This window comes from Acipenser ruthenus, chromosome 13 (assembly GCF_902713425.1).
Source record: "Acipenser ruthenus chromosome 13, fAciRut3.2 maternal haplotype, whole genome shotgun sequence".
Classification (NCBI taxonomy): domain Eukaryota; kingdom Metazoa; phylum Chordata; class Actinopteri; order Acipenseriformes; family Acipenseridae; genus Acipenser; species Acipenser ruthenus.
Window position 1 is genome coordinate 24583379 of NC_081201.1, and position 17112 is coordinate 24600490.

Here is a 17112-nt window from a genome sequence, read left to right on the forward strand (position 1 = left end):
GCATATACTGTATATATAGATAAATAGAAAGATAGCTATATAGATATGAGCTCTTTGGTTTTCCAAACAAGATCCAAAGCTATTAGATAGTGCAGGCAGCAGAAACAGTTAAACTTGAGCTCACTTTGTGTGTGTGTGTGTGTGTGTGTGTGTGTGTGTGTGTCAGTACACTGGTTATGAAGCATCACATATGTTCTATGTCAGACATAAACAGTTAAAGCAGATCACAGTACAAGGCATAAATCACCCTACTATATATATATAAATCATTTTCTTTTTTTTTTTTTTTTTTTTTAATGCACAATTATACATTAAAGTTCACCGCAAACGTACTTCACCTTCCATCGACAATTGTTTTTAAGGATATGCTACATCTATTTCTCTTAAGTACATTATCTGTGTTACTTGTTTAATGCTTAAAATGGACAATGACTCTAAATCCAGGAGCCTTGGCCAATTCCTTATATTTTTCATTATTTCCCCCGGTTGTTAATTCAGTATTTTTGTAGCCCATGTATATTCATATAATTTCTTTGTGCACTGTGGGCAAAATATTGTAGAATAGATATGATATACAAATTGTATTGCATGCAGCAACCTGATTTAAATAAACATGCATTCAATAAATCTACTGACCTTGCATGGAGCATGTCTCCATGCTATTCTGCTCTCTGTACAGCAGCAATTGCGCTTCATTATTATTTTATCTTGATTCATTCATTAATTCATTCATTTATTTACTGTGTATTTGCTATGTTTTTTTGTTTTTTTTACACCCTAGTCTGAATAAAGTACTATGGTATTAGTAATACCGTTCATATAGCAGCAAAAAAGCTATTGCAGCATACATTAACTATTAAAAAAAAAAACTAACCAAAAAAATTAAAATAAATAAATCAGATTAAGCTCATGAGGTATTATTTTTCCCCCAAGCCAAAATGGAGAGCAAATAAAGGCTAATTAATCCAATAAGGGTTTCCTTTTCCCCATTAAAATGTCCCAAACTGAATATTGGTTAAGTTATTTATGCTACACCATATGCCATCTCCTAGTGTGTTTATGTAGTTTTTTTTTTTTTTTTTTTACCTTTGATTCCTAGGGGCAAAGTTCTAACTTTTTCTGAAACTAAGTGCATCTTCCAGTCACATAACATAACTATATATATATATATATATATATATATATATATATATATATATATATATATATATATATATATATATTATATATATATATTATATATACACACACACACACACACACACGCTGTATCACTTCAACCTTAGCCTGGCAGTGGCTGTTGGGAGTAGTGGATTACCAAAACCAAGTGACTTAAAAAAAAAATATATATATATATTATATATATATATATATATATATATATATATATATATTCCTGTACCGAGCAGATATCTTTCTTGTGTGTTTACGTGTGCCAAAGTGCAAATTCTTTACAGTTAAACTTTGAAGGTTTTTATATAATATACTGGACAGCGAGTTCAAAACAGTAAATTAAAAAAAAGACCCTTTTTTTTTTCCCTTCTCTCGAATCTGAGGAAGTATGCACCAATTTCCAGAATGCTCCCAGCCCTGAGACAGCTGGCCCTCTTTCTCTCTCTTGCTCTTGGTGGAGGGCCAGGGCTGGTTGCTGCGGCTTCAGCTCCATCGGAAGGAGACGTGGCGAGGTCGGTCGCCCCCCTCCTTGACCAGGGGCTTGTGGAACTCCCGACCGGCGCGCGAGTGGATGCTTGCCCAGCAGTACTCGCAGTAATACTGCAGACACGTCACGTTGGCACAAAAGAAGGGGGCAAACTTCCCACCACAGCGAGCACCCTGGCATTCATCACACATCTGGTCATCCAGGACGTATGGCTTTACTTCAACCTGCAGAACAATAAAATAAAAAAAAATACATTAATAACAAATACAATACTCATTTAAAAAGAGGCCCATGATGCATTTTCAGTTTTACTGAGCCCAATTTTGAGCCAGTGCAAAGATTTTCTGAAAGGAAGAATTTTAAATGGTAGAAAAACTACCAAGAAAATTCTCAGATTTATAATTCTCCTTCCAGTTGTTTCTAAAGAAAATCGAATACATTTTACAGGCAAAAATAAGTATACCGTTGTGTTAGTGATGGGAATTCAAACTTGTTTAACACGCAAAGCTGGATTATAATTGATCATTTATGCAGATTGCTGATGACAGACTGAGAAGCCCAGTCCTAAAAGGGATCATCACAGGAGCAACCTGATACAACCTGATACACACAGCTCACACTTTTTTTTTTTTTAAAAACACATCACAGGATTTTAAGCAATATATTATTCACAGATTTGTTTGTTTTTTTCTCTCTCTCCCTACCTCCCTTTAACTGTTGATATACAAATGTTCCTGTTTGGAAGGACAACAAACAAGTTTCAAGGTGAAGTAAACAGTCTAAACACAAAGAGAAAAAAAAAATGCAAAACTGTGCCCATCAGTTAAGAGAGTGGGGTGTTTGCTTAGGAAGCACACTGTGCAACTCTAAACCAATATGAGCTTGCAGAATGCAGCATTGCATTTCCACGTGCATCAGTGCCTTTGAGTGTACTGTAACTAGCAAGCGTTTTAATATAAATCCAAACTACTAACTTTGATTCTAACTTTGCTCCAGATTAAGGTACAGCCCAGTATAGCATGACATTGTTTTGTTTGTTTAACCTGTAAAACATTTTAGCATTTGACCTCTAGGGATGAAACTTGGTTATCAGCACATCATTCCTTCACTGCAAATAAAGAACTCAAAGTTCATATAAAAGCTCAGATACAGCAGCACTGGTACTGCACTTAGTATAGCTCTTTCTGAATGGAGATCTACAGTAAGCAAACGCAGAAGAAAAATGTGGCAACAAATAACAAATCAGAAATCTTAAGAAAACACATCAGGTATCAATAGTGTCTGTATTATTAATACGTTTGGAGAATGCAATTTATTAAAGCTCCCTGGTGGTCACCCACAGTGCAATTGATTTAAGAGGCCCACAGTAAATGAGGGCTTTGTTTGCTACCTGAATACCTTTTTCTGCCACTGTACGAAGTAAAATGAGGTTCTGTAACGCAGAATATAAAAGATATTTCAAAGAAGTCAAAGCTATAGAATAGAAATGGCTGTTGCTTCTGGGTACCTATTCACTTCCTGTGTCAATTTTATGTTTAATGGTCTAGCAGCAACCAGTACCTGAAAGGAACTAGATTTTCATCACAAAAAAGGGGACCTGTGATGAAGGTTGGCCAGGCCAATAAGAACTTTTTTTTTTTTTTTTTTTTTTTACTTTTGATCTTTTAAAGTCAAGTCATTCTTTTTTTGTTGAACAAGCTTAAAAAATTAGAACCCTTGTGGTCTGGTTTATAAGGTTAAAGGTCATCCAAATGGGCATTTTTACCATCTTGAGACAGACGGTCTCAACATGCCAGGCATGAGTTGCACTGCTCTTCCTTTTGTATCCACAGGACACCTACGTTGGAACCCATTTCTGCATCGCATGTGTTTTTGTATCAACCACAAATGAAGGAAACACATCCCAAGGACTTGGTTGAGTTGACCCCTTTCTGAATTTCGGAACCCTAATAAATCCTGTATTTAAAACCACTTGGTCATGTGCTCTTACCAGTTCGATAAAGGTAAATGACAAGGAGCTGCCACACCTGTTCACACCATTTGTTGACTGGGTAATCCAGGTTTCACAACTATGTAGAATATAGGAGGAGGTTCTTTAGTGCTGTTCTTCTCAGGAATGGTGCCTTCCGTCCATAATTGTGCCAGGCTACAACTATGACAATGGCCTTCAATTAATCAGCTCATTGATCAGATGTGATTATTCTGTACATCTGCTGCTGTTATTTTGGCGCGTCCTCAAGCAAGGAGACTATATTTTTTCATGATGTGTTTTATTACTTAAAATGTAGACTCAACTTCCTGCATTCCGATTCCAGAATGGCTAATCCCTGCCTAATATTCTCATCCCCTTGTGAGCAAGCATAGCATAGCAGAGAGAACACCACATCAGTCCCGACTCTCCTGGTGCCAGCCTGCCTGCCAGCAGGTTCATAACACAAACTCCCAATGACCTTCAGAAGAAATACAACGGGGATACTTCCTGCAAAACAACCACTGCAGGGCTGCTGCAAAGAAGAATCAGCCCAAATAAAGGGAAGCCTTATTTGTTTTACCAGACAGGAAATAACAAAGCCGGCTTCAATTTCTTAATCCTAACTCCCGGGGGTGAAATAATGTAAAACAACAAAGCACCAGGTAAAAAGCACAGTCATGAAACTATTGTCTGTGGGGAGCATTTTGTACTGCTTTTTCATGAAGAAAACCTTGTTGACAAGACTGCTTAGTTTACATTCACCCAGCAGTTTCAGCTTTTGGGACACAAGCTTCCACAAAGCTTACCTTGGCCAATATTTAAAACACAGCACAGACACCAGGAACAGAAGATACTGTTGGAAATTGAGTGGAGAAAGATTTAGGTCAGAAGGTATAGGAGGAACTTATTTGCAGCAGCTCCCCAAGACAAAAATACATAAATAATAATTTCTTTCTTAGCAGACGCCCTTATCCAGGGCGACTTACAAGATATCACATTATTTTTACATACAATTACCCATTTATACAGTTGGATTTTTACTGGAGCAATCTAGGTAAAGTACCTTGCTCAAGGGTACAGCAGCAGTGTCCCCACCGGGGATTGAACCCACAACCCTCCGGTCAAGAGTCCAGAGCCCTAACCACTACTCCACACTGCTGCCCTCTAAATATAGAGTTGTTGTTTTTTATGCCCTTGGCGTTTTGCCAAGTCTGTTTCAATTTTCTAAAATCACACCTCAATGTCATTGAAAAAGCATACAAAAAACACTCAATGGTAGAATATGTAGTAATAAAAAACAACAAATCCCTTGCGAAGACACTGTTTCCAAGATATTTCTTTAAAGTTATTCATGTTTATGTCAAGAGCTTTAGGAGGGCTTGTCCTGTACACTGAAAACAAAAACTAGTCTAAATTATCAATGCAATGTATTCATAAAAAGGCATCTAACAAAGACAGGTTTATTTTAAGCTGTCAAAGAGGGGCTGGGATTAATGTGGTTTTAAGTGAAATGGACAAACATCAGAATTCTGAACAATGCAATTACCAGTAAGACAATGTATAAACAATGTTAAAAACCCATTTTGCCACAGCTTAGATGTAATATTGTTTACACTGGCCCCAAATGAGAACCAGTGAATATAGGATTTAATTTATACTAACCGAGGCCAAACCAATACCCATGGAAACCAAGCTCATATAAACGTCTGCGGTGTCCCAGAGGCACAGCTGCCGCACACATCTCAACTACACCCTGACAGCTTAATAAAAGGCTTTCTATCGCTCAGGAAAATAAAAACCAAGACCTCAATTTCTCCTCAATGTGTGGGTAATAAGCAGCGACTCACAGCAGCAAACATAACACAAAAAAGAAGGTCTGACATACCAGCTTCACTCAGGGTACAACACTAGCAATTAAACTACTGTCAAATTCCATTACAAACATGGTCTGGCTTACAAATGGCTTCGAATGAAAACACCAAGGGGATTCATGGCCATGATTTTAGACCTGGCTTTGGTGCCTTACTGACAGACTGAACTTGAGTGTGTGTGGGGGGGAACAGAATGTTAAGGAGCACCAAAAGGTGTAGAGTCAAGTAATAACAATAATAATAATAATCTTTATTTTTATATAGCGCCTTTCATAGTGGACCATCATCACAAATCGCTTTACAAGATACGAGACTAGGGTGTGTGAACTGTGCATCAGCTGCAGAGTCACTTACAACAAGATGCAGTCTCACCCGAAAGATGCAGTACAAGGAGGTTAAGTGACTTGCTCAGGGTCACACAATGAGCCAGTGGCTGAGCTGGGATTTGAACCGGGGACCTTGTGGTTACAAGCCTGTTTCTTTAACCACTGGACCACACAGCCTCCTATGAGACTGTGCAGTTAAATGTGATATAATTGAGTCAATAGGGCAGCCAATTTAGTTCAGAGGCAGCAGATCTCATTAGGGGCAACACTAATGGAAAACGAGAAGTCTTGCTGTTGCTGTGCTAGAGTGTCAGTATGTGGCAGACACTGCAAACAGGCCTGTCAGCCCATTGGCCTGAATAATGAATGGCTGCCTTATGAGAGCTCCCTCAAGTGGCACCAATGAACACTCTCAAACATAGGCCAGGCGAACGCAGCTTCTGTTGCAATCCTGCTCGCTTTCTCTGTCTACCTCCTATAGTTCAGCCCCCTGCTCCCCCACTGGAAGAATGCCAGGGGCAGTATTGAGAACTGGCAAATAAACATCAATATGGATTAACAGCCTTTCTCCTATTCTATTATGAGGAGGCTAAAACCATATCTGACACTTCTGTTTAATGCCCAAGACTAAAGTTATGAATAAAACCTCAGTTGCAGCTGTCTAGCCAATAGCCTCATTTCACCTGATAAACCTAAGCAAGGTTTGTTGCCAAGCTACTGAAACCTGGCGATGAGGCCCGAATGGTTTCCTCCTGATACTACATGTTGGGTACAGTGAAACCCTTTCAACATCACTTCAAAAAGGGAGTTTAAATGGTGATATTATAACCAAGCAACCATAGCTTTTATGTCTACCAAAAATAACAAAACAGAAAAAATATATATTTTATGATGCATGTTTTTTTTTTCCCACACTGTGTGAGACATTCCATTAACTGTACAATACTATGTTCTAACCACTGCATTACACATACTTGGAAATATATTATTTTAATTTAACACTGTGTACAATACTGTAATATATGTAAAATAAATGGGGGAAAACTACCAAAGCTATTCACTCCCAACAGTGAATTCTGGAATGGAGGGAAAACCCCCATTAAAAGAAAAACTTGAAATAAACTGCTTAAAAGAGCTCTTTAACGTATTTCTAGTTTTGGCAAAAACGGTGCAAATTACATTTTAAAATAGCATCCAAAAGCTGTATACATTAACATTGCAATGCTGTCTATGCTGTACCGTGTCAGCACATGTCTAAAGCTTACACTTGAGCTATCCAATATTATTTTTTCCCCCAAAAAGGTGGGGTGGAAATAAGTTTATGCAAATTAACTGGAGTATGTTTGCTTTTTATATAATTCAACCTGCAAGTTAAAGCAGTTTCATTGTACAAAGCCTGTTCGCTTTCCTTGCCAGAAGAAATAGGTCTGTCTTATTTATTGTTAAAAAAAAATAAATAATAAAATAATAATCTTTGTAATATCCCAAGGGAAAGCAACACAAGTTAGATTTCACAACAGATGGTGTATTGCAGAACACCATTTAAAGCTTTCAAGCTTCTTCAGAAATAGAAAAAAACCCTTCAGCAAAGCCCTTCAGTTGCACCTAACCTCATTTCTATTTGGTTTTCATATGGCTAAAGTGTTGCTTATATAAAACAGGTCTCCGACCTCATTATAATCCTGCTTTTTTTTGTTTTTGGTCTGCATTAAGATCGATATGATAATAAGACAGAATAACCATATTAAATACAGAACTACATAAGGGGATAGGGATCAGCAAAGGGTAGACCAGCCAGTTTGTCATTCCTGAATGCTTTTATTTGTTTAAATTAACAAAAAAAATATGGTTTCACATTACTGTACCTAAACCGAACAAGAAATGTATAACCAATAACACCAAGTTAGCAGTATTTATTTAAAAAGTATCATACTTCCAATATGCTGCTCAAATTCGAATGTGTTTCATTCTATTGCAGTTTACACTATTAAAGCAAAGAGGTTTTATACACACAGATTCAAAAGTTTCTTTTTTTTTTTTTTTTAAATGTTGTCTTTCAGTGGGGAGTCTCTAGATGCTCAAAGTGATAACTATGAAAGTAAAAAAATGCTATGTAGCATTAATGTTTACAGTTCTTGAGTATAATGATGGGAATGTCACATTGAGTACAAGCAGACATGCCCCTAGACATATCACTGTCTTCCCCTTGGTCATCTACTACCTGCCCAGTTTCAGTGCTCTGGCAACCTAAGATAAAGATCAATAGATTTCGTCCTGTGTGACTGCAGTAGGCAAATTGATATTTTATACCCAGTAACACAATCTAATGGATGTTAGTTTTCCTGCTGCAGTATATCCATCCAAATGGGCTGATCTACTTCCCTAAACTACTTGTCCCAGTAGATAATCTGGCTTCTTAGTGGATATGTATCCTTGAGAAAGGATTAAATATAGAAAGAGATTAAAGAAATATTAGTAGAAGAGCCAATGCATTTCTCACAGTGTCTGCAAGTGATAGCCCATTCATTATCGGATGTATTTAAATGTTAAAAGTTGAAACTATAACTGTGGTTTACATTTTGCTTAAAAATACAACGTGGCCTGACTTGCAAGTCTTTAATGAGAAAGACGAGTAACTGAAGGAAGTCTAGCTTTAGTGAAGCATGCACTTGTTGGCAGATGCAAGCAGTTCATTGTGGTCTAAATTGGGGAAATAAACCTAAAATAGCTTGGCTGAAGAAACAGGCACAGAGCACTGGGATGTATATTATAGGAGCATTTGAAAAGGACCATCTAGTAATTATCTTAACAGAGCCACCATGGCTTCACAGGCTTGTTACAAATCGAAAAACCTATCCACCATGATTATATAGCCTTGTTTCCTGCATACATTATATAAACAGTAGGTGGAACAGTAAAACTGTTTGGACAAGGAATAAAATGCAAACATTAAAATTGTTAGGTTAATTCCTGGGAAACTGAAAACATTGAATGTATTCATGAATTATTTGTTAGGGAGGGGAGGGGTTGTTCGCAGGTTTTGGAACTACAATTTCATTCACTTGGATCTCTTGTCTTTCAACAGGAAACAGGTTTGCCATGGAAAGTATTGTTGTGTCACAGATGCCTTCTACTGATTGCCATTAATAGATATTTGTCAAGAGTAAAAAACATGATGCCCTAGCCTAACTGTTCTATTGCCTGTACAAAGGATAGCAACTGAACTACAAAAATCAAAAGTCTCTGTTATTGTCTGCTGTTATGACAAAGTCAGTCTGATGCAACATGTGTTCTGGCTCCCTCGACCATGTGAACAGCAGGACACATTCTTTAAAAACCAGAAGAAAGGAAAAACACGTCAACATTCACATTTACATAGCCTAATTCAATCAACTTCATGCAGGGAGGCCAGAAAGTGCTTGAGAAGCTTTGCTGTAGCTCTTATTTCTCTGTAGTAACTTAATGCAATACTGAACAATATCTACTTTCATGAACTGGTTACTTACTTCTACCACATTGTGTTGCGATTGTATTTATCTTTGTAGTTTTCATTTAAAATAGAGCAGTGTTTGGGGAGGATCTTCCTGTGTTATGGTTCTCCAGCAAGATGCTTAATACTCTGATCAAGACACTGCTTTGAAATCAGGCAAGCAACTGTCCCGAAATTACTGTCTGTGTGGAGGCTAAAGAAAAGTGGACACTGATTTTTAGGCGGGGCTAGCAATTCTCACCAAATTCAGCATCTGTGTTGCCTATTGCTACTGGGTTACATCTTTCTTTAACTATTGTACTTCCACATACATAAAATATTGTAATACTGAGGGCAGTGAATTAGTTCAGGGTCCTTACACTGTCAACATGGCCTAACAGGGAAATAACAATCTGTGTTTTATTTTAAAATGGTACTACAAAGACCTCACAAGGAAGTAACAGTATAATTAATTGTATTATTTGTTTATTTAGCAGATGCCTTTATCCAAGGCGACTTACAGAGACTAGGGTGTGTGAACTATGCATCAGCTGCAGAGTCACTTACAACTACATCTCACCCGAAAGACGGAGCACAAGGAGGTTTAGTGACTTGCTCAGGGTCACACAATGAGTCAGTGGCTGAGGTGGGATTTAAACCAGGGACCTCCTGGTTACAAGCCCTTTCTTTAACCACTGGACCACACAGCCTAATTTGTTTATTACAACAACATACATAATGTACTATATTGCTTTTAACATAAACTATAATATATCCATTATGCCGTTGACGTCACAAGATTGAAATAAAGGTGTTATGGGTAAACCTTCAAGCCCCCTGGGCATTACCATTTACACAAATGATAGTATAAGCTTATTAATTGACAGAAACACGTCAGTATACAATAAACACATTATAATAGCATTTACAGTATAACCAATGTATTTCCCCAGCTTGCCCATTTACAAGCATTCATATTTAACATGGACATGCTTAGTGCCTTTATGTACTGCATACATGCCTTGTTTAAGTGTACAGTCCAATCTAAAATCAGGTTCAAGTTCAGGAATCCAATTTGAGGAATCCATTCCTCAATAGCCTGCATATAAATCAGTTTTGAGCTAGAATCAGGTTGGGGGTTTATTCAGATTCAAGTGTCTAGGTTCAAAAGCATCGATTCCTGCAAACCCGACTGAGTTTGGCATGTAAACTCCGAACATTTGTTTTCGGAGTGCAGTGCAGTGCAGTGGCAACGGGTTTTAATAATACATTTTATTCACAAGTAAAATTAAATAAAAATAAACTAGACTTAGATACACCTGCAGTTTATAAATTGGGGGGTGGGGGGGGGGGGGCTCTTAGCTTTTAGTTTAATTTACGGGTTTTGCTGCGGGCAGAATGTAGAAAACTGACGTTTTATTAAATAATTTTTTATTATAACTTGATAAAATATTTAAGCTGGACAAACATTACTACTTATTACTATTAGTAATTGCATTAACATTAATGAAGACTAGTCACTTATTAAAATGTTGCACCCTTGTTTTCTCGTTCTTTATTTCCGCTTTTAAACATGGAAGTAAGGACATGGGGGATTTAAAAGCCCATTTATTTGTTTCACAGCAAAACACCGTAAATTAAACTGATTTTTATTTATTATTATTATTATTATTATTATAGAATTGTTAATACAGTATACTGTATTTCACAAACATAAAAATAGGAGTGCATGTCTGAGCGCAGTTGTGAGAGTGTATGACAGCGTAGACTCGAATTTAACAGAGAAATAGTTTATTATTTTGTTTTGCTTTGGCGTGGTCCTGTGCTAATAACTGCTGATTTTGAGCACAAAGCTACCGCCTGTGTTGAGCCTGCTTTCATTTTACACGTGACGTTACAATATGTTATTTTAGGAAAATCATATTTTTCTAAATATTGTACTGTTTACTAGAAAGGGGGGCACAGCACAAAAAAAAATTTCAAGGGATATGCAGCAAAAAAAAAGTTTGGGAACCCCTGGTATGAGGGGAGAAAATATTTTAATGCCATACATGATGAGGATCCATGTGTCACACACAGTGAGGTGCATTAGATCAGGGCTGATCCATCACCGTGAACAGTGTCTCACAAAAAATACACATAGAAACAAGGCAACAGAGAGAGAATGTAACTGAATATAAAATTATCTCCACTACTAAAACAATCTGCTTCTTTCCCTTCAGTTTCATTAACAGCAGTCAGTCTGTGCCCTTGCATTCTGCTTACCCGTTTGTCAATGTCATTGTGCTGGAGCTGGACAAAGCGAGCACTGATAGCAGCAATGTAGCTTTGTTGATTGGAGAAAGCCACTCTTCCGGCTCCCTTAGGGTACTTCAGCTCAGGATCGGTGTCAATGCCAGCATAACAGACCCCTCCGTACAACCGGTCCATGATCATCGCTAGTTCAACTGCAAGACAGGAGAGATCCCTATGAGCCATCCTGATGTCCATATAAAAGTACACACACATATACAAAACATGCTCTAAAAAGGAATTCTATAATAACTGCACTTCAGTCCATCCAAAACCGCATGCTTCACAATTATTCGCTTTTACTTATAACAGCTGCATTCAGTTCAAAATATGACATTGCTAGTTCGCTACTCATATAAACATTAGTCTATACTACTAGTTAGGTTGACTACCAGTTTCTGAGGTTGCTTGGGACTTTTCTGTTCAACTAGGTCGACTATTCGGTGCTACCCCTTATGAAATACACTTACACAAGCAATTTGCATATTTCTGGGCATACCAGTAATACAGAACCTTTAATTGCTGGATTACCTGTAGATAACTTCCTACTAATACCGACATATGTTACAGTAATTGCATACATTTTAAACAGGAGAGTTAACAATCTGTGACTGGGTTGCATGTGTCACATATAGACATATATGCCAACTTTATAATGCAAGAGTATGGCCGGATGACTTAATTCAGACTGCCGTCTTATATTTGAGGAGTAACTTGCAATACAAATTCAAGCACCCAGGTCTTGGTCTCCAAAATAAGAGCATGAGATGACAGGGAAAAAATAGACTCAATATATAGACTCATCAGGAATATGACTCATCCCTGCTCACAAAGCAGTTTTGTGTTAAAGCAAAGATGCAGCAATTTTTCATCCTTGACATATATTATTAAAAGAACAACACTTATTCAAGCGGATAGTCAGACCCATTTACACAGCTTCCGAAAAGGCTCAACATCAATAAATAAAATCCCAGCAAAACAGCGGATTACTGTAAATTATATTTCAACCTGCAAGATCATTTAACTCTTTCCATCTTAGAAAAAACAGCCAAAAAGGAGAGCACGATTGCAAATTCATATGTGTTCCAGTGAAAGAAATTGTTTCAAGATATTCCAATGCAATTCATTAGAAAATGTGGTGCCATTACTTTCAATGTATTTAGTACATAAACGGCAGCTAGGATATTCATATTTATACAACTTCAGATGGTATTCCTATGATAATCCAGCTAAATTCACATGGACTGGCAGCAAATCATTTTTTAAAGTGTAACCGAAGGAACTCAGGCTGTTTGAAAGACATTCAGCATTATTGCTAATGAAAATGTATTCACATAAAGCTTTTGGAAAAGTTGACAAAACAAAGCAGAGTTCAATTGCTACGTGAACCTTTGTATTGGTGCTTGGCAACTCCTTCCAGGCATACTGACCAATCTCTGTTAGATACGCAAGTGCCCTGAATTTGTGGAGCCCTATGCAAACGGTCCCATACATACATTCTCAGATCCTCAGTCTCACAATGGAGTGCTTGCAACTAAATTACTGCAGACTACATTAGCTTTTTTTTTTTTTTTGCTTTTGGTCAATCATGCCAAAATAAAATACCACTGCAGCAGAAGCAGATATCAAATTATTACCACCCCTTTTGTGTGTTTGTGCTTTCCTCACAAAACACAGTATGAAGCTGGGATGCAACAGAACTGTATAGCAGATAGAAAACCAACTGAAAGTGTTGTGGTGCCACCAGGGACTCACGCTCTAATCTTCACTCACCAGCTCTGAGAGGTCGGGGAACTCCACCTACAAAGATGGTCTTCCGGGGATCCAGGGGCTGAGAACCATCCATTACAAAGTCACTGTCACTCAGGTTCCAAGGTCGGATTTGCACCTGCATGCGAATAAAGGAAACTGCTATGGGCTGCCTGATAGGAACGGGGGCTGACAATGACTGCCTTTGTATTTAAGCTTGCAAGAAAAAGAAAAAAATGCTTTTGTTGAATTACATTGCCACTGTGAAGATAACTCAAAACTATTTTATGCTTGTTATCTGAAATATTGCTGCAGAAAATGTATGGTCCCCAAGGTTTTAAAATAAATTCCCTTCCTTTTCCCATACCCCATCCCGGTTTTCCACGATAATTTTTTTCAGTATTAAACTCCACTGTACTATATATCCTGCTTTACTGAAACTGTGAGACTTGTAAATGTACCAGTTGAAATGGACACTCTCATACCTGCCGATTGATGCAAGGAGAGTGCAGTTTAATCAAACTGATCAAGAAGGCAGTGACTAAGGACTAAGGTTATTATTCCTCAGATGATTAATTATAAAAAAAAAAAAAACAGTTTTAGTATTTTAAATTTCAAAAGGTTAAATGAAATATACAGCATATGTTTAGTCTTTCTTGAACCCTGCAGAAAGGTGTGCGAGTCTAGGAAAGTCTTTTTCTTCAGAAGAAACTCCTAGTACATCCTAGCAAAGATATCTCCACCCTCCTCCCACCCCACTGCATACAATATCAGGACACAAATTATGAATCTAGGTTATCTTAGGTTTTGGAACATATTCAGTTGGTTTCACAGACCCTGGTTATCACTTATCTTGCCTCATGTTCAAGATTAGTGCTAATCAGGGTCTGTGAAAGCAATTAGTGTTAAACCCCTTTTAAATTAGTATGGTATGTTTTGGGTCCATTTCACAAAACTTTAAAGGACTGTTTTTGAAGTGTCTAAGGTAAATGATTTTTGTGAATTATTTATTTTAAATGTATTTAGCCAAAACTAGGCAGCTTAGATTTTAAAAAAAAAATTATAATATATATATATATATATATATATATATATATATATATATATATATATATATATATATATATATATATATATATATATATATAGTATGTTATTTTTCTTGGTGAAGAAAGAGGATTAATGCCTGAATAGAAAACAAGAAAGAAAAAAAAAAAGCGCAGATACAGTGTCACCTTCAGGAAACAAACACTGTGTTTCTTTGTGTTTGCTCACAGCACTGGAAAGCATCGGGCACAAAAGCATAATTAAACAGTCTGCCATTTGTTAATAGCTTTCCAAGACCCTGTAGTGGGGATCTACAGCTCTGCCCAGTCTCCCCCTCTAAAAAGGTTAATTGTGATGGCGCTGCGTGTATTCCGGTTACAGGAAGGAGGATGCTGGCTATCGGAGCTGCTCAGAATGTTGGCTCTCGCTCTGGAGAGGGGGGTGCTGCAGGCAGATGGCAGGGCCTAGCTGGTTACCGCAGCGACAGTGCTTACTGGTTTGTCCTTGATGGTGGGACTGGAGACACACAGATAGAGCTTTCCATCTTCCTCAATACAGGCGTCAATCAGAGCTTGAACTGAACTTTCCTCCTGGAAAAGCAGAAAGGCATAGCCTGGAGACAGAGATATATAATATTGAGTCAAAAACTGAAATAAACAACACCATTTATGTAGTGCCATATAGTATCCTGCAAATCTTTTTTACAGTAGAATACAAAATAAATGTTTAGACAGCAGAGCAAACCAAGTACTGCTAAAAAAAAAAAAGTCAGAGAAAAACTAAAGTCTTCAATTATTCAGTGGCATCTTATTCCTGTGTAGAAGGTACCTAGCGAAGGTGCAGAACAGATGAAGGAATGGCTTCAAACAATGAAAGTATAGTTAAAAAACAAAAAACAAACAAATAAACTGTTGTAATGCAGATAGACATCAGCCAAAATCATCACCTGCTTGACAGTTTAGTTTTACCTCAGAATGATCATTAAAATTATGGAGGATCTACAGATGCTATAAGAATAAAATACTATAAATAACAAAATTAGTCACCATAAACCCTTCCTTTTTTTGGTGTGATGTATAGGGGTAGAACTGTATGTTCAAATGTCCATGAAAGTTTGACTAAATTCAGAAAAACTGTTTAAGATACAGCCTTCACTTCATAACGAATCACGCCCAGGATACCCTGCATTTTTCTACATACATTTTTTCTATTTATTTAACGAAAATAGAAGACAGGGCCTTAGATACTGTATAGCCTTCAATAGCTAGCGCTTCTAATCCTCTCAAAAACCTGTGCAAATAAATATATGTACCAACTTGATTACGAGCAATGTAACATACATACAAAAGGAAGCTTGACTGGCTAAAATATCGCCATACTTAAAGAAAATGGTACTACTCCACAATACAATGTTTGCCAATCAGTAAGACAGGGAAAGATTAGCACGGCAAACAATGTGACTGGCTTCATTCCTAACAATGGTGTGCTCCGGCAGACAGACGAAGTTGTTCATAACATTTCAATTGGTCTGCAATTACTATCAACAAAACAGTTTACCGATACCAATATAATGGTCATAAAGAGCGTTTTTGTGTTTTAAGGTGGCTTGCAGCAGTTTATTAAATACATGTCTTAAATACACAGATACAACCCTGATTGATAAAAAAAATATGCCTGCCTAGTGTAGCATCGACTGAATAAGATGATATTTCATGTTATTATGTATTATAAAAAGTATGATTCAAAACGTGAAGCAAATCCATTGTACAGATAGCCTTTTATTTGGGTCACAGTGAATAAAGCACAGTGAATAAGAAGCAATATTGAAATACTCTGGCCACTGGTCTAAATATACACACTGTCCTCACTAAAAATAAAATAGTTTGGGGTGGTGACTCTCCAAAACTTTGAGCAGTCAGGTTAACCACACAGGGCCTAAACTGGATTGAGATGTGCAGGCTCCCCTCTGTGCTCTTCAAACTGTCCTCCCTCTGCAAAACACATAGTCGTGTTCATCCTGTGTCCCCTGAGGAATGAAATGATGCATTGCAGCATCTGTCATAATATTCAGGTGCGACCTTGGCCTGGGACTGTACCAGAAAAATAACATAGAAGTCATGTGTGTAAATCAAGCTTAAAAATCATAGCCAATATTTCACTAATTCAGGTACTGAAATGCAACTCACAGCAGATAAAATATATATTTTTTAAATCTGGTGATAAATTTCCTGAATAAAACAGCTCCTTTATATAAGATATCTGTTTTGTCCTGCCTACCAGGAAATTCTAAATGGTTTTTGTTTTTTAGTTTTTTTTCCTCTTCGTGGAACTGTCATATTGAATAACCGTCCACATTTTGTGATGCTGGTACTATGCAGCACATTTTACTCTCACATTTCCAGTGGAAAGCTTCACATATTTGGTAAATTGCATCCCAGTGAGGGAGAGTAGAGATCACAGAAGCACAGCCCCCATACCCCCTGACTTCAATGGAATCAGTCATTCCATAGCAGGTAGTGCATATGAGCCTTTGTGACCTCTGTTAATCCAAAGTGCCCTTAATGTATGATAAGCAGGATTTGGAATTCCAAATGAAAGGTAATGACAGAGATTCTACTTGTCATACAAAGCTTTATAATAGTCTCTTATGACATAAACTGACAGCGCTTCAAGCTAAACATTCCAAATACAAGCTGCATATGTCATTAGAAACCCCTTTACTTTAA

The 17112-nt window shown here is 37.3% G+C and overlaps 1 protein-coding gene across 7 annotated transcripts in view; it reads right to left on the reverse strand.

Annotated features, from left to right (window-relative positions):
* Positions 1-269: 269 nt before the first annotated feature.
* The window catches only part of LOC117418253 (cytoplasmic polyadenylation element-binding protein 3-like), a 56630-nt gene continuing 39787 nt past the window's right edge, over positions 270-17112 (reverse strand). For all 7 annotated transcript variants that reach the window (XM_034031087.3, XM_034031090.3, XM_034925962.2 and 4 more), the window contains 4 exons: positions 14881-14999; positions 13364-13478; positions 11564-11745; positions 270-1884 (listed from right to left, as the gene is read on the reverse strand). In XM_034031087.3, the coding sequence (XP_033886978.3) occupies positions 1657-1884; positions 11564-11745; positions 13364-13478; positions 14881-14999 (644 nt within the window). In that variant the 3' untranslated portion in view covers positions 270-1656. The remainder of the gene's footprint in view (positions 1885-11563; positions 11746-13363; positions 13479-14880; positions 15000-17112) is intronic.